Source organism: Camelus dromedarius, chromosome 11 (assembly GCF_036321535.1).
Source record: "Camelus dromedarius isolate mCamDro1 chromosome 11, mCamDro1.pat, whole genome shotgun sequence".
NCBI classification, from domain to species: Eukaryota; Metazoa; Chordata; class Mammalia; order Artiodactyla; family Camelidae; genus Camelus; species Camelus dromedarius.
In genome coordinates this window covers 14,378,744-14,404,192 of record NC_087446.1, presented here as the reverse complement: position 1 = coordinate 14,404,192, position 25,449 = coordinate 14,378,744, and the positions used below count along the sequence as shown (strand labels likewise).

The following is a 25,449-nucleotide window of genomic DNA, read 5'->3' as shown; positions in this document are numbered from 1 at the left end:
TTCTCTAGCAGTTAGGGTTGCCAATGAAATATAAGTGGAAGTCAACTGCAAGGCCTTGGAAATACTTTTGCTTTCTTAATAAAAGCCTGACCCTTTTTCCCTATTTCCTGCTTTTGATATAGCTGTCTTGTCTAAAAATACAGCAGTCACCTTATAATCATAAGGAAAATAGTAAGAAAACCACTACAAATAGCTCCAAATCTCCAGACTTTTGGTTATTTGAGGAAAGTAGCCAAGGATGATTACTTATTTAAGCCACCATTAGTTGCATATTTTCTTAATCAAAATTAGCTAAAAGCCACAAACAAGATATCTACATAGATAATTCTAAAGAACTTTCTGTTTTAAAAGAGAATAAAACCAAAAGTCTATAATGCAATACTAATAATCTGACTAAATAAAAAGTTTAATAACTTCTACACAACAAAAGATAGCACACGTAAGTTACACATAAGCAAAACTGGGTACAAAATGTTTCCAAAACATAGGGAAGATGACAGAAAAACATCCAGGATACAAAAACAACTCTTACCAATTTACTTAGAAATCAACAAATATCAAAAAAGAAAAATAAGGAAATGGTCTGAACAAATAAGTCAAAGACGGAATATAAAGTGACAAACAACAGAAGATGTCCAATTTCAGAAACGATCAAAGAAAAGCAAGTTAAGGGGGGAGGGTATAGCTCAGTGGTAGAGTGCATGCCTAGCATGTGTAAGGTCCTGGGTTCAATCCCCAGTACCCCCATCAAAGATAAATAAAAATCTAATTATCTTCCTGCAAAAAAATAAAATAAATAAACCTAATTACTTCCCCCCAAAATAAAAAAATAAAATATTCGTTAAGTAAATAAAAGCATTAAGAAAAAAGAAAAGCTAAGATGAATTTTAATTTTCCTGCCCCACTCAACTGAAAAATAAAAATATGGGAGAGAGTTTGAGGAAATGATATCTCACACTGTTGACAATAGTGCTAATTAGTACTGATTCCCAAAGTATAATTTATTAAAATCCAAAATATGCATGTGTTTCACCACAATAACTCTTTTCATCATCTATCTATATACCCGTCAATGAAGGAATAGGTAAAAAAACCCAGGGGGTTGTCAATAAAATGCTAGGCAAAAGTTTAAAGACTGATATATGTTAATATACGTATGTTCAATATGTAATAGTAAATAAAAATTATGAGACAATACATGCGCTGTTAACAACTAAAAGCTTCTAAAGAAACAATACAGCAAGGATCAGGAATTAGAATGCATTAGACTTAAGATCAAGAAAGGAAACTAGTCAAACCTGGGACAGTAACTATCAAAAATATGGGGAAGAATTTATTTTCAAACTGTAATACTGTGCCAGCCAAGCTATCAATTCAGAATAAGGGTTCAAAAAGTCTGAAAAAAGGAATGTTTCTGCTCTCATGCACTCTTTTTCTCAGGAAGCACTGAAGCTGCACCAAAGCAAAGAAATAAACCAAAATAGAAGACAACATAGGACACAGGAAATGGGTATTAAAATACAGGAAAGAGGCAAAAAGAATCCCCAAGATAATTGCTGCACAGCAAACCAAAAGAGCAACCAGTTCAGAATGAGCTTGTAAGAAGGCTCTGGTAGAAACGTCTCTAAGAAGATGAAGTTAGAAGATCATCTATGTGATTAAATCCTTTGAGAAGAAATGTGGAGAACAGAGCCAGAGTTTCAAGGTGAATTAGAGATAAGACAGAGCTAAATCTCTACCTTTCAGAGTGAGAAGTTAACACATGATACACGTGTTAAACCCAAGTTAACCCAACTATTCTACTCCCAGGTTTTCAAGGAAAAATATGCCCACACAGAAACTTGTACATGAATGTTCACAGAGTATTATTTATATTAGTGTAAAAGTGAAAACAACCCAAGTCCATCAACTGATGAATGAATAAACAAAATATGGTATAGATGCATAAATGCAATAGTATTCAGCAAAAAAAAGAAAGAAAGTAATGAAGTACTGACAGGTACTGTAACATGGAAGAACCCTGAAAACATTATGCTAAGTGAAAGAAGCCAGTCACAGAAGACTACGTTATTTTATGATTAAACTTAAACAAAATGTCCATCACAGGCAAATCCTCAGAGACAGAAAGTAAAGTAGTAGGTGCAGGGGGCTGGCATTAAGCGGGAAGGAGGGGTGACTGCTAAAAGGTACAGTTCCTTTTTTGGAAGTAATAAAAATGTTCTAAACTTTGACATTGGTGATGGTTGCACAACTCTGTAAATATACTAAAAACACTAAATTATATACTTTAAAAGACTGAATTTTATAGAACATGAATTAAATCTCAATAAAGCTTTTATTTTAAAACTGATACTCCTTTGGCCATACTTTTTTTTTTCGTAAATACCTTTCCTGCATAGAGAATACTGGAAGAATCTAATGCATCATCCAATGGTCTCCAGTCCACTATTACATCAGCATCCTAAAGAAAGAAATCGTTAATCGTTAATCACATTTTCTATTCAGCAATATCACACATTTTTAGTCATCTATATGTAGTTCCATGAACCCAAAATAAAATTTTAACCCCTTAAATTTATTAGCATGTTAAATATGCAATAACATATGTAAACCACTATTTGACAACAAATGGTATGTTTATTTCTAAATTCTACTTTTCATCATAGAAAAATTGTACTACTACAACTTTTACATAGTAAGTTTTAAAATACTTCATGCCATTTTACCGGCTTATTTAAAACATTTTATTTCTAACATCACTTCCATGTTAAATTTACAACCACTGCTGGATTACATAATTTTCTTTTACACATGAAATGCAAACTTGCTGATAATGTCCCTATTACTAACTACTAGGTAAAAATCATTTCTTATTTAAATATAAACCATTATTAAAAAGTCATTTACTAGAAACATACCTTTTCTAAAACACGTAATATTCCTGAAATCAAGCTGTCTTGGTCATTGGTCTTTCCAAAAGATGAGTGAATATAGACCCCTTCTTGTTCATATATAATCTAGAACAGCAAAAAGATTAGTTACACCATTTTTATTCAATATTATTTCAGCATTTGTTTTAAAAAAATTAGATGTTTTCCTTTAATGCCTGAATCAAGTTTCTGATTATTCCATATAAAAAGTGTAATGTCTTAAAATACCACTAAGATTTAAAAGCACTTCAAAGACAAACTGGAAGGAAATTTGTTTTGTTATGCACCGAAGTTTGTTGGTTTAGTGATAATCACAATCTTGACCGTCTCCATAAACAAAGATATCAGGCTAATTGTGTGTGGCTCTATATGCAAATTACACTTAAAATATATTTTTATGTGATTCTATATGCACATTCCATTTAAAAAATGTTTAACAAACATTAAGCAAAGTTGGGTTCAAACTGAAAATGGACCTGAAAATATTCAAGAATAAGAATAGGTGAAATATAAAGAGGAATTAATGATTCCTAACTATTTCCACAGTAGCACATTTTCTAACTGTAAGTTTATTTTGATGTGTTTTTGTAGTATAGTGGCATAAATTCATGGAATATGGGAATTTTAAAAAGTAATGATGAGAGATAAACAAGGTCCTACTGTATAGCACAGGGAACTATATACAGTATCTTGTAATAGCCTACAATGAAAAAGAATATTAAAAGGAATATATATACATATATGTTACATATACATATATGAATCACTACGCTATACACCAGAAGGTAACGAAACATTTTAAATCGACTATACTTCGATCAATTAAAAAAATTAACTGACAGTAGTTTAAAATAAAAATGATGAGGACTTCTAGAAATGACTAGTTTAAACCAGTTCAAGCTCACAAATAGTTACTGAGTGCTTCTATACATAAAAGCATGTAAAAAACTATAGGTAGATGAGTATGATTAAGACATGGTCCCTGAACAATGTCCTATGGGAATATAAAGGAGATTTAAAGTAATTTCTGAGTAAACTGAAATGTTATAAAGTTAAGCCTTATTTTCTAAATGCAAAATGTTATTATATTAAGATTCTATTACAGCACCCATTTTGAACCACTAAAATTTTTTTCATTATGAAAATAAGTAAAAGCAAAAGTAAAAAATAGTCAATTCTAGACCTAAGTAATTTTGTCATAAGTAAATCTGGAATACACTGTACTTTCTATTTATGTAGACCTTTCATTAATATAATCACATCACTATTCAGAATAGCATGGGGACCAAGAAATGCAAGACAAGTACCACCAGAGCCCATACTATCAACCCCGAGTTGACAGTTATGGAACTTATGCACCAAGAACCCCACGTTATAGCCTGATCCTTACAATAACCCTAGATCATAGGTCCTACATCATTATAACTACATCATTAGGATGAGAAACCCATTTGTTCAAATGAGAAAACTGGAACGGAGGTTAAATAACTTGCCCAAGGTTGATGATACAAACACCAAGGGGTGGTTAAGGAATGGTGTGGAGTTTGAAACCCAGGCACAGAGAACTGTGCTCTTAGCCACTGCACTACAAAGCTCCTGCATTACCATTACTGCCTCTGTATTATGTTAGTCACTTGTGATACAGACGTATATCATGTCAAGAAAGAGTCCTCCTAGTAATCAAGATCATCACACAAGTTCCAATCTCAAAAACCCAAGATGGCCTTGATAAAACAGTCGTTAAACACCAGACTAGTATTAAGCAGAAGGCAAAGACTGGGGACAGTATGAATTGGGGAGTGGTGGCAGACAATTCTACATTGTTTGTATTGAAATGAAAAATTGTAAAGCATCCAGATCTTTTCACACATGTGCACAAAGATATGCATAAGAATATCCACAATAGTGTTATTTTATAACACAGAAGATGGGAAGGGAGGAAAGGACGCAAGGGGAGGTATGAATCTAAATGATCAAGAAGAGGGAAATTATAAAACATATTCTGAGATAGTCATTCTATGGAGAATACTATTCAGAGGTTAAAAGAAAATTCAGTCGATTAAGTGGACAAATGGACATACATGGAAAAAAACTTCCAATTAAACATAGTATGATGAAATTTACACTCTTTACAAGTTTTTCTCTATGTCTGTGCAAAATATAGAGACCAAGCTCTGAGAGGACACACTTCAATGTTAACAAAGGTTACTTCTGAAAGAGAATGGGACAGGAAAGGTTGAAAAAGGAACTGTAACTTTCTATGTTATGTTAATGCCTAATTTATTTGAATATTTCAAAGTGAAAATAGTTATATATTACTTCAGTAATTTAAAAATTAACTTTAATGAATACAGTAAAAAGAGGGAATTCCAGAAGTATAAACTGTAACTTTTCTGGACTTCAGTTTACCAATTTATAAAACAGAAGGCTGGACTACATAATTATACCTGAGGCCACAAAACAGAAGTATGAAAAGGTTATGGGGAAAAAAAATCCCTTAAAATCTCAAGCTTTTGTGATGAGTAGATCGGGGACATATCCAGAAACTACACTTTAGTATATTTTCACCTAAGACTCAGCTACCAGAATAATCAAGAACTCCGTAGTTCTCATAATAGAGAAATGGATATTCATTTGCCAAGAAAAGCTTGGCATCATTAACAGCGCAATCTAAGGTCCTGCAGTACTGCTAATACTGAAGAGATTCTGGAAACTTAATGAAACAAGTGAACCCTACAGAATCAAATGAAACACTTCACCTAACTGAAGCACATTAAGCAGCTCTTTCTCTCCCATACATATGTTGGTCAAGTGTTCCGTCATTCTTTTTCACTTAAAAAGCTGAGTTTCCTAAGTAATTGAGCTGGGAAAAATACTTTTAAAAGTTTTAAAGTACCAAGCATCTTATGAAAAAGTCAAAATTGCACTCATCTCCGGTTCTTTCTATGCTCCGTAACTTTTTAGCACTTTCTGAGGGACAAATTACACGTCCAAAATTTCACAATTCTAAACTCCGACTTGTACTGTCTTTAGAAAGCAGTCGTGCTAAGCTTTCTAATTTGAAGGATGCGATGTTAATCAATACAAATTAATTCTGAAGATAGAATAAAATTAATAAATTTACCTTCATGCACTACTAAACCTTACGAAGGCTTATAAGACTTAAAGGCACAGGGAAAAAAATACTAGCTGCATCAGTATAAAACTCACTTCAAATATAAAATAATAACAGTTTTGACTGAATAGCACTTTGTTTTCAATACACTCTGATCTCATTTAATCCTCACAGCCAAACTGAATGAGTCCAAACAGACATTATTATCTCCACCTCCATTTTACAGAATAAACTGAGACACAGAGCTGTTCATTGACTTTACTTACGACCATATCAAAGCAAGGCATGGATTCCAGACTTCCTGGCACCTTCATCCATTAAATCTCAACTACTACTGCCTTAAGAAACTACTAGAAAAATTCTACATGGCTTCCTTAGAGGAAAGTGGTTTCTAAAATTGCTTAGACATAGAAAATAATGTTGCTTCATGGACTAAAAGCAATTTTTAAATGTCTTTAATTTCTAAGTCAATATAGCAGCTAATATTTAACAGTTTGGCCTTTAAACAAAAACACTTAATTTCTCTCCCATTTGAACTCCTAAACATTTCACACAAGAAGCTTAGTCCCTTTCATGGCATCATCTTGATTTGAGGCACTCATTTTAATATTACAGTCCTTCATTCTACTTTTTTTGAAGGAATGATTTTACTTATTTTTTATTTATAGCGTGTATCTGTTCGTCATCCCAGTCTGTGGGTAAATCTGTAAAATACAGTTGTATCAACTCCTTGAAACAGCACAAAATGCAGAAACAGAAGTCCAATTCAAAATTTGATCTTATACCACCACCATGAAGACAGTATTTCTTTATTAAACCCTACAGAGAACTGATTCCTGAGGAGTACCATTCTGCCACAGGACATTCTGCTGCCTATGCTTATCAGTGGTAATAATTAATATTTGAAAAGCTATCTCCAAGCTTGTTTGAATTGAAAAAATATTTTGCTACAAGGAACAATTATATCAGCAATTTCATCTAAGATACTACTTTTAGTAAAGCGGGCTTCTAATTTCCTTACTCTGGTTTTATTCATGACTGCTAATGCGAAATAAAAAGATTCAAATGCTATTATCAGCCATGTAATATTTCTATCATGTATTACTTTACAAAGCATTCCTACATTATCACATTTGATCCTTACCACTCAGATATGTGTTATCATTCCCACTTTGAGAAAAAAATGCAAGGAAGTGATTTGATGAAGGTTCTTCCGTTACTCTGGGGATGATTCTCAGGTCTGCTCTGACAAGTTTTAATTGTCCAAAGAGTACATAATGAAAAAGACCAGCAACTTAAGGCTCAGCATATGTGACAATGACAAAACTGTTCTAGTATCCTATGGGAACATATTCCAATCTAAATGTGTTGTGAATATGTGTAGGTCCTCTGTGCTACAGCAAAGAAAGGGCATCAGCAATGCCTCTTTCTACCATCTAATGTTTTGAGGGGAGAAGAGTTCATAGGCATAATAGAAAAAATATACATATGTCAGAAAGAAAGACCAGAGAAAAATTATACTCCAACCGACGTCAGGAAGCTGGCAAATGGAAAGCTAAGAGAAGAAAGACTAAAGCAAAAGTCTACACTACTAGAGATGTACGACATGTTTGAATCTCCTCCTACAGAGAATTCGGACCTGTGAACTATCAGCACCAAGCATTCCAAATAGCAGGACAACGTACAAGCAGTAAAGACTGCCGGTGCCTGCTACCTTAGGGCTACAGAGACTTCCGGTGCCTCCTACCTTAGGGCTACAGAGGCACCGAATGTAAAAATAAGACAGTCTGATCATTTCTCTAGCACATATATATGAGATATTACTAAAAGTCTGCATCAGATTCTCAAACTCTAATAACTTATTAATTTGTGATACTTCATAAGGGAACAAAAACATATCTGGAGTACATGTCTAATGGAGATTAAAATGGTGTTTTCATTTTATCTTCCAGTTTATTTGGCAGAGAAAGCTGAGTATGAAAATTGTACACAACAGGATTCATAATTGTTGTCAAAAATCAAGATTTGGGTGGTTTGGGGTGTTTTTGTTTTGGTTTGGTGTTTTTGATGATTCCTGTATGTCCAAGCTTTCAAAATCAAGGAGCACTGTGTTTGAGAAAAGGAATTTAAAGTCAAATGTGAAGAGAATAAACAAACTATCCAAAGAAAAATAAGATACCAAATACCTGAAAGACAAAAGTGCAACTGATTGAGAAAAACAAAACTGGAAGAAGTGCCCAGTAATACTAAGTAGAGGACAGAAAAGAAAGACTAAAAAATAATTTTTAAAAAGACACAATAGCAGTGTTTTAAAAATGCTACTAATAATAAAGAAATGCAAGAAAGTACTATAAAACATAAGAACAGTGGTTACCTAGGGGAAGGTGGGTACACGGAAAGCTTTATGGAGTGGCTGCAAAGATCTATTTCTTGACCACAGTGGTGCTAACAAGGATGTTTGCCTTATGACTCATCAAGTTATATGTGTGATTTTCTGCATATAAGTTTTGTTTTACAACCAAAATGCTAAAAATTACTAGCGATTAACATAAAATATGACATCTTAAAAAAAACATACTTTAATATAAATTACAAAGATGTGATGATTACCTTTAACTACCCAAACATCTATTGGTATTCTCTAAATACTTAGCATTTAATAAAATTCTTGAATGTCTTACTACTTGAGTCATCTCTCAGAAAGTACAGAAGAGAATACATGCCAACAAGAAAGAAATGGTTTTTAAAAAAATGCTGGAAGAAAAAAAATCTCAAAGTTCATAACAATAAAGGAAATCTGGAACACAGTAAAACAGTCAGCCTGAGCCTGAGGAAGAAAAGATATATAGAAGAGATAGGTACTATCCCACCAAAACAGAAAGGAAAAAAACCCCTAAAACAGCTTACACTTTCAGCCAATACAGAGTAACAAGAGACTGAATTTACCCTCTTGTCAGAAAAAAAGGGGGAAAAAAGGCCAAATTTATGAAACAATAGTTTTCATCAGGTAATGAAGGACAGTAACTGCTGAAAGCAAGGGAACAAATGGGGTGAGTCATACGATGCCCTAGCTTACTGTCTGGAGAGAGTTCCCTCCCAGCTGTGGCAGAGGGAGAGAAAACCCAGAGGTGCCCAGTGGTCTCCAAGTTGCAGGCACAGAGCTGGGAACTGGGGGGAGGCCAAGACACAGTACCAGAGAAGAGAGAAGCGCACAGAAAGAACTTGAAAGATCTGCAGAGGTCCCTGAGTATTTGACAGAGGACTGATCAATGCACATGAATCAATAAACTACCTAAAGGGAGGGGGTAAAAGCCACCTGAAATTATGAGAAGAAATATCAGTGTGGGAAACCTGTTACGGGGCACTGGATAAAGCACTCAAAATAGTCCTGCCTCAGCAATGGAGCAAAACTAGTCTCACAGTAAACGCTGTGCTGATCTCATCTAACAAAGTTTTAAAAGCAAGACCTAAAAGTATCAAATTGTTTCTGCATATCTTCAGTGCCTTCTGGATGAAACTCAAGAACATTTTATAGGAATACAAAAGCATTGAGCACCCAAAAAGATCAAATTCACAGTATCTGACATTTGCTTAAAAAAAAAAAAAAATTACCAGGCATGCTACCAATCAGGAAAACATGATCAATATTGAGAAGGAAAATTGACCAATTAAATATGACCCAAATGACACAAATAATAAAATCAGTAAAGATATTAAAACATTATTGTAACTGAATTCCACATGTTCAAGACACTAAAGAAAAGTTAGAACCTGCTAAGAGAAGACATCAAAAATTTAAAAAATATCCAACTGAACGTCTAGAGATGAAAACTACAATGTCTGAGATGAAAAACAGAATGAGATAATGGTAGATTAGATATTGCAGAAGAACAACAAACCTGAAGTTACAGCAATAAAAATTATACAAAACAAAACACAAAAAGGGCGAAAGACTGAAAAAAAAGTGAACAGAGCATAAATGAGCTGCAGGGAAACTTCAAGTGGTCAAACATATGTATAACTGAAGTACCTGAAAGAGCTGATGGAGGGGAGAAACAAACTAAAATCTTTTCTGAAAAAATAATTACAGTTTCTCCAAATTTGATGAAGACTATAAGCCCACAAAAATAAATACTAATGAACCAATGAACTCCAAAACGAAAGAATCAGAAAGAAAACTATGTAAGGGCATATTGTAATCAAATTTATGCAAAATCAGTAAAACACAGAAAATCTTAAAATCAGCCAGAGGAAAAAACACTAAGTATAATGATTACAGTGGATTTCTTTTTAGAAACAATGGAGACTAGAAGACAATGGAGCAGCGCTATTTATTTAGACCACTTCTTCAAGGTATGACTGACAAATAAGAAGCTATATGTATTTAGTATATACAACTTGGTAAGTCTGGGACAAGTATACACCCACGAAATCACCACCATCAAGCTATAAACATAACCGTCACCTCCCAAAGTTTCCCCCTTCCTCTTTAGAGCAACATCTTTAAAGTATTGGTTAAAAATATATATATATACTGTTAACCTACAATTCTATACCCAGAGAAAATATCACTCAAAAAAGAAGGTGAAATACTTTTTCAGACATATAAAAGCTAAAAAACTTCATCACCATCAGACCTACACTACAAAAAATGTCACAGTAAGTCTTTTAGACAGAATAAATTACATAAGAAGGAAATCTGGATCCACACACAGAAATGAAAGCTACCTAAAATGGTAATTATGTGGATACGTATTTTTTTTCTTGTTAATCAAATTATTTTGTTTAAAGCATAAATAAATGTATTTTTTGTTTTGTGGGTTTTATAACACATGCAAAAGTAAAAAAATAGCACAAAAACCAGAAGAGAAATGGAAGCATATTGTTCTAGGTTCTTATACTTTATATGAAGGAGTATAATAACTCTTGAAGATAAATGTTGTAAGTTAAACATGTATACTGTAAGCCCTAAAACAATCACTAAAATAAGAGTCACAGTTAATTATCAACAAAGGAAATAAACATGGAATGATGAAAACTACTTGATTAATCACAAAGAAGGTAGAAAAAGAAAATGGAACAAAGAAGAGATGGGACAGGGAGAGGGGTGAAAAGGGACAGACTGGGGAGTTCAAGATTTGTAGATACTGACAGGTATATATAGAATAGATAAACAAGTTTATACCATATAGCACAGGGAAATATATTCAAGATTTTGTAGTAGCTCACAGTGAGAAAGAATATGAAAATGAATGTATGTATAGCATGTATGACTGAAAAATTGTGCTGTACACCAGAAATGGGCACATTATAAACTGACTGTAACTCAATAAAAAAAAAAGAAGAAGCATACTAAGAAAGATGAAAAAAAAAGAGAGAGATGGGACAAAACAGAAAACAAAAGCAAGATGACAGACTTAACCACATTAGTAATCACATTAAAAGTAAATTGTCTAAAGACTTCAACTGAAAAAAGATTGTCAGATTGAAAAGTAAGCCCAAACTCATATGTTATCTACGAGAAAAGCATTTTAAAGACACAAATAGATTAAAAATAAAAAGATAAAAAGATATGTTAATATTAAATCAGAAGAAAGCAACAATGGCTATTAATATCAGACAAAAGTAAATTCCAGAGCCAAAGAAATATTACCAGACAGAAAGATAACGTCATAGTGATCAAATGGTCAATGCCTCAAGACGACCTATTAATCCTAAATGTTTATGCACCTAATAACAGATCTTCAAAAAATATGAATCATAAAGTGACAGAATTGCAAGAAGAAATAGACAAATACACAATTACAGTCAGAGGTTTCAAACCAGTTTCAGTAACTGATTAAACAGTCAGGAAGTCAGTAACAATATAGAAGACTTGATTACACTCTCAATCAACTGGACCTAATTTACACTTAAAACACTGCACCCAACAACAGCAGAATACACATTCTTTCAAATGTACATAAAACATTTACCAAGATGGATTATACGTTGGGCCATAGAACAAATCTCAGTAAACTTAAAAGAATTCAACTATGTTCTGTGACCACAATGAAATTAAATCATAAATCAGTAATAGAAATACCTTCAGAACATTCCCACATATGTGGAAATTAATAATATACTTCTAAATAATCCAAAGGTCAAGAAGAAATCAAAGGAAAACCAGAAAGTATTTGAGTTGAATAAAAACGCAAACACATCATATTAAAATCTGTGCAGTGCCAGTGCCACTAAAACAGTGCTTAGTGGGAAACAAAGTATTGCATGCCTTTATTAGAAAAGAAAAAAGGGCCTCAAATTAATGACCTCAGCTTCTACCTTAAGAAACTAGAAAAAGAAATATAAATTAAACCCAAAGTAAGCAGAAAGAAATAAAGGTCATAGCAGAAATCAATAAAATAAAAAAAAAAAAAGAAAAATGGTGGGTGGGAGTTATCAACAAAACCAAAAACTCTTCTGAAGGAATAAAACTAGTAAAACTCTAGCCATGCTCTGATGAGGAAAAACAAGAGACACGAATTACCAATATTAGGAATTAGAACATTAACATCACTACAGATTTACACAAATAAAAAAGATAGTAAGAAAATTTATGAACATTTTAGACTAATAAATTTGACAATTTAGACAAAACAAATAAATTCATCAAGAGACAAAGTTACCAAAACTCACTAGATGAAAAGTATAACCTGAGTAGCTCAATATAAATTAAGGAAATTTAATTTGTAGTTAAAAACCTTCCCACAAGAAAATTCCAGGCCCAGATGGTTTTAGTAGTGAGCTTTGCCTCATATTTAAGAAAGAAGCAATACCAATCCTACACAAACTCCTTCAGAAAACTGAAGAGGAGGAATATTCGCAACTATTCCATAAAGCCAGCATTACCCTGACACCAAAATCAGACAAAAACAAGAAAACTATATATCAGTATTCTCATGAACTTAAGTGCAAATTTTTAAAATAAAAATTGAATCCAACAACATGTAAAAAGGAAAATAGTTCATGACTAAGTGGGGCTTACTCTACTTAAGGTTGGTTTAATATTCAAAAATCACTAACTGTAATTCACCACAGTGAAAAATTTTTAAGAAAAACCATTATGATCATCTCAAAAGACACAGAAAAAGCATTCAACAAAATCCAATCTCTATTTCTGACAAACACTCTTAACAAATTAGGGATAGAAGGGAAACTTCCCCAATCTGATTAAGGGCAACTATGAAACACTACAGATGACATCATATACGTTAAAGACTGAATGCTTTCTCCTAAGATCAGGAACAAGATAAGGAGGTCTGCCCACTCTCACTACTTTTATTCAACGTTATACTTGTGGTTTTAGACACTGTAATAATTATACACAGAAAACTATAAACCACTGATGAAGGAAATTAAAGAAGACTTTAAAAAATGGAAAGATACCCACGCTCTTGGATTGGAAGAATCAATATTGTTAAAATGGTCACACTACCCAAGGCAATCTACAGATTTAACGCAATCCCTATCAAATTACCCAGGACATATTTCACAGAACTAGAACAAATCATAATAAAACTTATATGGAACCATCAAAGACCTAGAATTGCCAAAGCATTACTGAAGAGAAAGAAAGAGGCTGGAGGAATAACTCTCCCAGACTTCAGACAATACTATAGAGCTACAGTCATCAAGACAGCATGGTATTGGTACCAAAACAGACATATAGACCAATGGAACAGAACAGAGAGCCCAGAAATGAACCCACAAACTTTTGGTCAACTCATCTTCGACAAAGAAGGCAAGACTATACAATGGAATAAAGAAAGTCTCTTCAGCAAATGGTGTTGGGAAAACTGGACAGCAGCATGTAAAAAATGAAGCTAGAACACTCCCTTACACCATATACAAAAATCAACTCAAAATGGATCAAAGACTTAAACATAAGACAAGATACAATAAACCTCCTAGAGGAAAACATAGGCAAAACATTATCTGACATACATCTCAAAAATTTTCTCCTAGAAGAAATAAAAGCAAGAATAAACAAATGGGACCTAATGAAACTTAGAAGCTTCTGCACAGCAAAGGAAACCATAAGTAAAACAAAAAGACAACCTACGGAATGGGAGAAAATTTTTGCAAATGAAACTGACAAAGGCTTGATCTCCAGAATATATAAGCAGCTCATACGACTCAATAAGAAAAAAATAAACAACCCAATCCAAAAATGGGCAGAAGACCTAAACAAGAAATTCTCCAAGGAAGACATACAAATGATCAAAAGGCACATGAAAAAATGCTCAATATCACTAATTATCAGAGAAATGCAAATCAAAACTACAATGAGGTATCACCTCACACCAGTCAGAATGGCCGTCATTCAAAAATCCACAAATGACAAATGCTGGAGAGGCTGTGGAGAAAGGGGAACCCTCCTACACTGCTGGTGGGAATGCAGTTTGGTGCAGCCACTGTGGAAAACAGTGTGGAGATTCCTCAAAAGACTGGGAATAGACTTACTGTATGACCCAGGAATCCTGCTCCTGGGCATATATCCAGAAGGAACCCTACTTCAAAATGACACCTGCACCCCAGCGTCCATAGCAGCACTATTTACAATAGCCAAGACATAGAAACAGCCTAAATGTCCATCAACAGGTGACTGGATAAAGAAGATGTGGTATATTTATACAATGGAATACTACTCAGCCATAAAAACCGACAACATAACGCCATTTGCAGCAACGTGGATGCTCCTGGAGAATGTCATTCTAAGTGAAGTAAGCCAGAAGGAGAAAGAAAAATACCATATGAGATCACTCGTATGTGGAATCTAAAAAACAAAAACAAAAACAAACAAACAAACAAAAACAAAGCGTAAATACAGGACAGAAATAGACTCATAGACAGAGAATACAGACTTGTGGTTGCCAGGGGGGCGGAGGGTGGGAAGGGATAGACTGGGATTTCAAAATTGTAGAATAGATAAACAAGATTATACTGTATAGCACAGGGAATCACAGAGGAAAAAATGTGATAATGAGTGTGTATATGTCCATGTATGACTGAAAAATTGTGCTGAACACTAGAATTTGACACAACATTGTAAAATGATTATAAATCAATAAAAAATGTTTTAAAAAAAGAAAAGAAAAAAATGGCATCTAGACTAGAAAGGAAGAAGTAAAACAACTTACTTGAGGATGACACGATCATCTTATGTAGAATATCGAATGGAATCTACATAAAAGCTACTAAAAATGAATGTATTTAGTGAGGATCAGGACGCAAGATCAATATACAAAAATCAATTATATTTCTATATATATCAATGAACAATCATAAGGTCAGATTTTAAAATACAGCATTTATAACATCAAAAAATATCAAATACTCAGGTATAAATCTGATAGAAGATGTGCAAGAAAGGTTTCTAAGCTGAAAATTATAAAACATTTCTGATAGAAATGAAAGAAGACCAAAATTAAATAAAAAAATACACCATATTCATGGCTCAAAAGAATCAATATTGTTAGGATGTCCACTTTCCCCAAATTGATCTCTAGACTGACTGCCATCCCATCATAATCCCAGCAGGCTCTTTTAGAGATATTAACAAGCTGATTCTAAAACATGTACGGAAATTCAATGACCTAGAATAATCAAATCATCTTTGGGAAAGAGTTAACAGTGGAGCACTAACATACCTGACTACAAAACTGGGTATAAGCTATAATAATCAGGAAAGTGTGGTATTGATGTAAAGAAAAACAAACTGATTTAAACAGCACAAAATAAAGGTTCAGAAGCAAACACACACATATATGGTATATTTACTTTTGACAACTACAAATGCAATTCAGCAAAGAAAGGATAGTCTTAAATAGTGCTTGAACAACTGGATATTCATGTGCAAGAAATAAACTTCAATGCATACACCACACTATATACACAAATTAAATTTAAACAGGTCATAGATTTAAATGTAAAACCTAAAACAACAAAACTTTAAGAAGAAAATTGAAGAGAAAATCTTTGTAGCCTTGGGTTCAGCAAAAAAAAAATTCAGAAATGACATCAAAAGCATAAATGTAAAAAAGAAAAGGAAAAAAAGATAAATCATCAAATTGAAAACTTCTCTTCAAAAGACACAGTTAAGCAAATGAAAAGCCAAGACTCAGGCAGAGAAAAATACATTGGCAAATCACTATATGTGCAATAAAGGACTTGTATCCAGAACACAAAAGAACTCTCAAAACTCAGTAACAAGAAAATGAAAAACACAATTTAAAATAAACTAGGCAAAAGGTCTGAACAGACACTTCACCTAAGACAGTATAGGGGTGACATAAAATGACATGAGAAAATGACATCGTAAGTCATTAGGAAAATGCAAATTGAAACCATAACAAAATACTACACATCTATTTTTTTCAATACCATTTCTTTAAATTGAAGTACAGTCAGTTAGACTGTGTCAATTTCTGGCGTACAGAACAATGTCCCAGTCATGCATATACATACATATATTCATTTTCATATTCTTTTTCATTAAAACTACACATCTATTAAAATGATTAACTAGTCAGTTTTAAAATGTGAAACCCTATATAAAAGTAAATACATAAGTAGAGACAGTTCACTTACAAAAAAAAAAGAAAAGAAAAGTAAGTTGATTCTGCCTCAAAAAATTTTAAAAATCCTACAAAAAAAATTAATATTATAGTATCACACCCTATCTGTTTTTGATTAGGGATTAAGTGTCCATAGGGAGCAAAAACTTTCAAAGATTTGCCACTTGGTGGTCTAAACTAATTATATAAATGATTCAACCAACTTTTATTAGGCACTTATGTGCCAGACACCATGGAGAGCAGAAAAATAAGCAAGATAAAGTTCCTTCCCTGTATGTACCTGGCAATGTTATAAAAAGAGTAAAATCTACACGAGCTAGGATATTCTAAGTGCTCCCTCTTGATAGAAGAAACAAAAGAGGAACAACGTGCAAAGATACTAAAGAAAGGAGAAAAGTTCTCCATTTGGAATGAAATTGTCTCAGGCCCTTCAGGTCCTCCTTTATGCTTAACCACTTGCTAAGATGTTTAGGCAAGTGAGTATATTTATAAAACTTCCAGTGATAGCCTGCTGATGGCAATAGAAACTGCAGGTTTTTCTCCTTTTAGCAAAGGAACTATTGTCAGATATAACTTATTTAAAAGCGCTCTAGGGACCACAGCAAATGTTCTCAAACTAATCTTACTGGCCTCTAACTTAGCATAAGTTAGAAAGAAGTTGTACAATATAGTAGCAGATGATTTTTCGTAAGTGCTCGTACACTTAAGTGGGATTGGATTTCTATTTGTATTATGATTATTATCTTTATTTTCAAAACCTAAAGATGAATGAAAACATTCAACCCAAATATTTGAAATTTATTATTAAAAGCTTAGACATAAAATTCTTGCCCTAAATCTGTCAAAACATGGAAATCTAACACCTACCACACACAACATACATTCTTGAACTTTAGCAACCATGAACTGTGTAAGTTAAATTTAACAACAAGAAAGTTATAAAAATTCAGTTTGTTTAAAACCATTTGGCATATAAATAATTTAAACTTTTGGTTAGAGAAGGTATCCCCAAGAAAATGCCAGTGTAAGCTCAGAAATTCTAATGAGCTCCACACCCAAGTATCAAAGCACCTGACCTACTTGTTTTCTCCACTTGAATAACCCACAGGCATCTTAAACTCAGTATGTTTTATCCTAAATCTGCTCTTCTGATATTCCCAACTCTATCAAAGACATTCCATCCACCTACTTTCCTAAACACCTCTCTCACCACCTCCATTCTATCTCCGAAATCCTCCAAACCTTCACCTCTGACACTGGCCCCCCACCATTTCTAGCCTGGGTTACTAAAATAACATTTTGGTCTCTCTTCCCCAATCTAGTCACCTTCCAATATTCTGGGTAAGGTGTGTAATGTGTAACCACTGCCAAAATTGATCACTAGAAAATGTACATCTGACTGTACAACATTTCAACTTAAAATCCTTCTCACTCCACCCTTCACCTCTACAGCGACGCAACACCTGAGACTCTGCAATACTTCCTGCCTTGGGCCACTCTGAACTCGCCTGTCCCTCAAAGCCTTATGCCTTTTTGTGTTTATGCATTCTGATTCTTCCGCCTAGAACATCCTTTTACACCTTCTCTCCGCAAATATCATCGAGTAAGGCCTTCAAAAGGACATAAGTAACAGCCTGTCCAAATACTTCCAATCACCCTCATATCACCTTATCTGATTTAGAAGTTTCTTGACTCATAAACTCAACACATCTATTGAACACCAACTAGATGCTGAGAATAAAAGGTGTTGGTGGAAAAACATACATTGTAAAAAGTGTCTGATTGAACTAGTCGTGTCCCGTATATCAACGGTCATGGCAGAGTGCGACAGAAGTAGGCACAGGATCCTGTATGAGATGTCAGTTTCAGTTATTTCTTCAGTAAATACATAATGAGTGCCTACAATGTGCCAGGCACAAAATGAGCTTGTAGATAAAAAAAAATAAGATTTTGCCTTCATAACAGTTACAATCCATCTGGGGATTAGGACAAGAAAACAGCTAATTACAATATATGATAGAGGTATGAACAGGCAGCCACAACAGGTCCTAGAAAACGGTATCTAACCTAGATGTAAGGGGTTCAGGCAGGATGAGAAATCAGGAAGACTTTAGAGTGACATACAGGCTGAGACCTGAAGAATGAAAACTTTAACTAGAAGGTGTATGTTCTGCACAGAGAGCAGTAGTTCAGTGCGTGGCTGCAACCTCAATCAGATGGTAGCGGCAAAAGAGTTTAGAGGCAAGAATAGAAACCAGATCAAATCATAAAGCGTTTTAAAGCCATGCTCAGGAATTTGGGAGTTTGGAATTTACCCTGGAGACAACTCTTTGCCACTAGAAAGCCATTAGAAAGTTCTAGCAGGCGAATACCATGTCAGACTTGCCTTTTCTAAGCCAACACACTGGTTGCAGAGCCAAGAGTGAACAGCTGCAGTAATTCAGGGAGGAAGCGATTCACGGTGGATTGAACCAAGGCAACTGCAGTGGGGTGAGGACAGGCAGATGGCTTAGTAAGATATTTAAAAGGTCAAAATGACAGGACTTCATGACTGATTAGATGTGGGAGGTGAAGGGAGAGGATTCAAGGACAAAACTGAGTGTATGAGGTTATTCACTGATACAGAAAATACAGAAGAAAGAAAAGTAAACAATGAATTTTACTTGAGACGCGTTAATCGTAATGACTGTGGAACTCAAAGAAATGTACCTCTTTCTATGTAGAACATAGATGGTTTTAAGAGTAACAAACCACAGAAAATTCTGAGAGTGAAGACAGAGATACTGAGATACTGAGGATGGTTCAATTCTCAACAAAGAGCAGGCAGCAGAACCATCATTGCTTCTTAAGGGCTTGTGTGCCAAAGTCAGGCAGGAGGGTAGTACTGGGAGGTATAACAAGGATTAAATGAAAGACTACTCTTACACCAATGCCTACAGGTACACAGTAGATTGCACAAGAAACAGTAAATAGATTTCATAAGGATTTCCTTCCACCAAAAAGCAAAAATTAAAAGGCTGGGTTATAATTTTTCATTCAGTCTCAACAGCTATGTCCCATCAAAGGAAACCCTTAACATCTGAATTCATCCCCCTAATTCACAAATTGAAATAACTTGTTAAAATTGAAGACTACTGTGTTGTGTCAAGAATAAATAGCAGACAGAAGGTACTCAAATGTTCGTTAAAGAATGCCAGAAAAATAAAGAAGACATACTCATACTGTATGCTACACCAGCAAGGTACTACCATGTTACAAGATCTAACCTAAGAAAATTCTCCAGAAAAATCTACCAGAAACTAAGAATATTAATCTTTCTTAAGGGTTTCATGGGACTATAGGCATATCTAAAAGTAACTGGAAAAGGCCAAATTTAGCTGCAAAATAAAGTCTTATTAAGAATGCCATCAAAAATCTAAAAAAAAAAAAAAAAAAAGGTGATTTCCCTGTTGTTTCAAGTTATTTTCAACAGAACCAAATTTTAATACAATCACAGTAAAAACACAGATCGAGCGTGAAATGCAAATATAATAGGAGTTTTTAACTCCGAAACAAGAGCATTATTAGTGAACCCATCTCTCTCATTCTAGTCCCTTCATTTTTCCTACTTTCTTGCTCTTTCCTCTTCACAGAATACCTACTATGTGCTAGAATCTATACCAGATACAGGTGAAACATTTCAGGTCTTACCCTCATGAAGGTCAGTCAGTCTACAAGTCTTGAGAAAACATTCTCTAAAAATATCACCCACTTCAAGGGCCTGAAACTCACATTGAACTTCTTACATAAAAGGAAGGAAGGGGGTGGTTTTTAATGAATGTTTTCCTTCTGAAGAACTGAAGTCTGTAATCTACATGGTAAGAAGCTATCTGATATATCCTGAATGCCTAAAATAGTGGCTGGAAGAAATCAGGTGCTTAATAAATCTTTGTTGAATAAATGAATGAAAATAAACTGTAACCATCAGAGGCTCTGGGTATAAGGCCAAAACCTATTTCGGACTTAACTTTTTTCCTCCTGCTTTCTCTTTGATAAGTCAACTCATTTCATTAACTCAACTCCTTCCATTAATTATCCTAAAGCAGGATAGCCTTTACAGGCAGTGTCCCTGTTCCCTCAAGATTCACGAGAGGATCTATGAGAAAATGGATATTACCTGAACTTACTGTGGTAATCATTTCAGAATATATGTAAATCAAACCATCATGCTGTATGCCTTAAATTTATACAGTGATGCATGTCAATTATTTCTCAATAAAATGGGAGGGAAAAAAGATTACAGCTCGGAAAACACAAAATAAAAAACTTACAAGGGAAAGTCACTCTTCCCCCACTTTTTGGTTGACTGTTAAAACATATGGTTCCATACATATATAGCAGCAAAGAACAGATCAACTCCAAGAATTAATTAGGGTTTGTTTATATCACAACTTAAGCCCACTTTCAAAAGCTTAGCTAAGAAAAACAATACACATGTATGAAACACTGAATCCATTCACTCATGTTGACAACAACCTACCCTTGAATTCAGTCAAATCATCAGAGAATCGAATATATCAAATTGGTAGCCTGTATTTACTGGGTATTTACCTAACTAGTCATTGGCATAAAACCATCAGCATACTAAGGGACATTGTACGGTCCTGTTTTGTTTTGATTTTTACCAAAAGGATACAGTATGCCATATAATCAAATTCATTATAGTACATAGTATAAAGAATCTACAGGAGACTTCACTCTTTGATCCAATCTTCAGAAACTAGTTTGGGGGGGTCTTTGCTTTTGGTTTTATTTTACTGTGGATCCTACAATTCTTAAAAATTGATCACGTTCCTTATAGCAAAACTGTAGACCACTAAAGTATAAAGTTTATTTAATAATTCTACTTCCACTTCCATCTACTTTTACTTTCTTTTTGTCTCCTTTCCTCCTCTATTTTACATAATCATACTGCTTTAATATTTGTGAACAGCCTTAATCTCTTTGTAGAAAACAGCAGCAAAAATAAACATTCAACTATTTCCAGATCAATAATAACTTTACAACCTTAAGAGTCTAAAAGCTCTTCTTTAACAATAGTAATAATAGCAGCTAACATTTATTTAGCAGCTAACATTTATTAAGTACTTACTGATGCCAGGCATTAGTCTAAGTGCTTTGCAAATATTAACTCATTTACTCATCTATAACTCCATGATGAAAAACAATTCTTATCCCCCTTTTTACAAATGCGAAAACTAGGGGCACAGAAAGTTAAGAAATCCACCCAAAGTAACACAGCTATAAGCTGTGGAGCTAGGTTTTGAACTCAAGCAATCAGAATCCATCTCCTGAACTACTGTCCTACTGTGATGATTTTTCATTCATTAAAACTATGTGACTTCTAAAAATAGGTATTTTTCAAATCATAAAATAACACTGAAAATTAGAACTGAGGCAATTTCAGAAATGAAGTTCACACCGAAACCAAAAACCATATTCTAAATCTTTAAAATTCTGCTATACCCAACCAAAGATTTGCAGGGAAATTAAGATGATGAATAAAATACAGCATCTACTACATGCTGTGCTTTGTTCTAATACATTTACTTATTAATCCTAAAAATCCCATAAAGCAGGTACTATTATCATCCCCATTTATGGACAAGGAAACGGAAACAGACAGGTTAAGTAATTTGACTGAAGTCACTAGTAATTGTGCAGTCAGGTTTTGAAACTAGTTCGGTTCCAGAGTGCAAGCTCTTAATGGTCATTTTACACTGCTTCTCCATATGACAGAGATTAACTTCCACCCTCTCCATCACTTCCTACACTCAAAGTTCAAAGCAAGCAAAGTAGACTTGGTAGGAAAGTTACTCTACATCCTAGATCTCAGCACCAAGAGGTTCTGATTCAATAAAGCTGGGTTGTGGCCCTGCACCTACATTTTTTAAAAGTACCACATGTGATTTGTGTGAGCATTGGTTAACATCCACTGCCCTAGTTTTTTAAATTAGACAGGTCTTAGCTGAACCTTTGGGGTTGGGAGCAGGGAATAAATACAGAGAGAGAGTGTGCGTGTGTCTATGTACTTTGCTATTCCTCCTATTCCCCCTTCCCAAAGAAACAAGACTGGGAAGTAGGGAAGCAAAGATAAAGACAGAAAAGCAACATAGCTTTTTATGCCATGTTAACCAGCCTTGAGTATTACCTTAATGGTGACAATAATAAAATTATTTTTTTGTTGTTTTTTAAAGCAAAAGACAATCAGATCTGTGCATTAGAAAATAACCCCAAAGATTGTGTAGAGAGGGAACCGTGGGTAGAGACTGCAGACAAGGAGAAAAGCAGCCAAGAATTCAAGACTAAATGCCTGAGTGAACTAAGCAAGCACTGAGAATTAAGGGAATGCAGCAAATTTAAGATACCTCTTTAAGGTAAACCTGGTAAGACTTGGTTATTCATTAGACACTGTTATAGAAATGGGCATCTCCAAGTTTGTTTTACAAGCAACCAGGTGAACGATGAGACCATTAAACTAGATCTTAACTTGCTGAGGCAAGAATAAGTGGGTTTTGCTGGTCATCCCAGAATTATGTGGGAGAGGGGAAGTTTTTGATATGGAAAACAGGTGGAGAGATGGGAACAGGTGTAAATTTGTGATGAGTGTTTATAAATGAGGTGATGAAGCAGAGTTGAGAAATAAAAGACTAACTTTAAGAGGTCAGATTATGAAAGGTAGTGGCTAGAAGAAGAGTGAGAAGAGTCTTGTATTTCATAACGCTGCTTCATCATCTCAAGGGTTCTATCAAAATCAATCCACATCGGAAAGAGGGAAGTGTAGTTCAAAAAGAAGGGATCCCTCCTTGGAAAGTCCTAAATTGGATCACTCCAAGTAGAAAATCAAACAAGATAACCTTAAAATATGTAGTGAACTAATAAGTAGGGAGATCAGCATCCACCCTGAAGACAAAAACTAACAAGACAACGAAAGAGCGTGAATAATCCAAAAACAATGACCAACCCATCACTTTAAATAGCCAGTACATAGAAGTATGTGGGGGGTTTTTTTTTAATGCTTTTATTATTTCACGGAATCCTAATAACTGAAATAATGACTGACATCCATTCTGGAGATAAAGAACGTGAAGGACAGAGAAGAGATGCTTGCTCAGTTTCCCAAGGTCACACATCATAGTAACAGCAATGTGCTATTCTGCCCCCTAGTCTGGTAGTCCATACACTAAAGCACAAACGCTGTCAAATAATTCAAACTGGGATAGGGATGGCAGCATAGAGAAAATGAGTGAAACACAAGGAACAGAGGAAGCTATATGCGAAAATATACAGTGTTAGATGAGTCATTACCCGACCGAACTAATTACGAAATACTCCTGCAATGGGAAATGCTGCCAGTGGCATGCCATGATAGTCCTAAAACAGGCATAAAGATATGCCCTACGAACGTGATTAAGCACTATGTAACAAAATATCCTCTGGACCTAATCCTAGTTCCCAACGAACTACGAGGGCCTCAATGACCACTTCCATAAGTCGCCACCACAGGTCCTCCCACGGGAACATCACAGAGACGTCTGGGAAATAAATACCCTAACTAACGCCTCCCTAGATAAGCGTGGTATGGTGTAAATCTCCAGCTCTCCAATTGGAAACATGCCTTGCTGCTCACAAGCACCATCCAAATCGGCAATCTGGTAAAATGGATCCAACATACTCTTCTCCTAAATGCAAAGCAGCAAAGCACCTGTTTTCAGCTCCTCCCAAAGGGGGAAAAGATGCCTTCACCAGAGTGAAGCAGAGGTAAGCAGAGGCAAGTTACATTAACACCTCAAAGGAAGAGAGAAAAGACGCTGGGGTCTGAACAGCTGACATAAAGAACTAGAGTCGGGGAGGGGAAAAAACGATCCACTAAAAGAAAGGAACTGGGCAACCACCTGTCCCTTAGAAAAGGTAATACAAATAAAAGCCCCTCGCCCTGAGGCAAAGCAGACCAGAACAGCGAAGAGGCCTAGCTGGCCTTGGAGTAGGAGCCGTGTCTCTTAATTCCAGGGCTGAGCCGGCATTCTCGAGAACACAGTGACACCATCTAGTCATCTTCTCCTACATCCTCCACAGGCTGTTCCTGACACAGAAAGGCCCCCGCGTCCCTCCCCGCTCAGCCTCCAAGCAGCAAAAGCAGCCCCGTGCCAGTGAAAAGCAGCGATGTTCCCCCGGGCCGTTACTTACCTTCCCGCTCACAACACCCGCCGCCGCCATGTTTCCTACGCGTGCCTATGATGACGTAGCAGAGCCTCACGTGTCTCTCCGACTCACAACAACATCCGGCGAAACTAAGCAGATATCCGGGCGGGAAAGGGGCGGGGAATGGCGGGAACTGCGAGGAGTGAAGGGGCGGGGCGAGAGGAGCGGCCGGACGCATGCGCGCTGAGTAGGGCTCGGAGGCCGCTTGGGTAGAGTCTCTGGTGCGTACTGCGCATGTGCCAGTTTATTTTCCTCGGAGGGTACTTACGTGGAAGGGATTTTGATTAGGGGTTTTCCTGGGGGCGAGTTTCTGGGCCTTTCGCAGGCCCCTTCGCAGTAATGATGGAAAGGACACCATATAGGGGCTCAGCCGACCTGGTCTTGGCTTTGTGGCCACAGGCAAGCCTCTTCCACCTTCAGCCTCGGGTTCCCATCAGTAACATTGAGATAGAGCTGTGATGAAGGCGGAAGGAATTCCAGTCCTCTAGCCGAGGCACACACACGGACTTTTCGCCTCTGTATGTGAAGTTTCTGAAGTTGAGTCTGG

The 25,449-nt window shown here is 35.3% G+C and overlaps 1 protein-coding gene across 2 annotated transcripts in view; it reads right to left on the bottom strand.

Annotated features, from left to right (window-relative positions):
• TBC1D15 (TBC1 domain family member 15) overlaps positions 1-24,980 on the bottom strand; it is a 60,475-nt gene extending 35,495 nt beyond the window's left edge. For both annotated transcript variants that reach the window (XM_010988217.3, XM_010988218.3), the window contains exons 1-3: positions 24,888-24,980; positions 2,919-3,017; positions 2,387-2,461 (exon numbers count right to left, since the gene is read on the bottom strand). In XM_010988217.3, the coding sequence (XP_010986519.3) occupies positions 2,387-2,461; positions 2,919-3,017; positions 24,888-24,917 (204 nt within the window). In that variant the 5' untranslated portion in view covers positions 24,918-24,980. The remainder of the gene's footprint in view (positions 1-2,386; positions 2,462-2,918; positions 3,018-24,887) is intronic.
• Between the last annotated feature and the right edge of the window lie 469 nt (positions 24,981-25,449).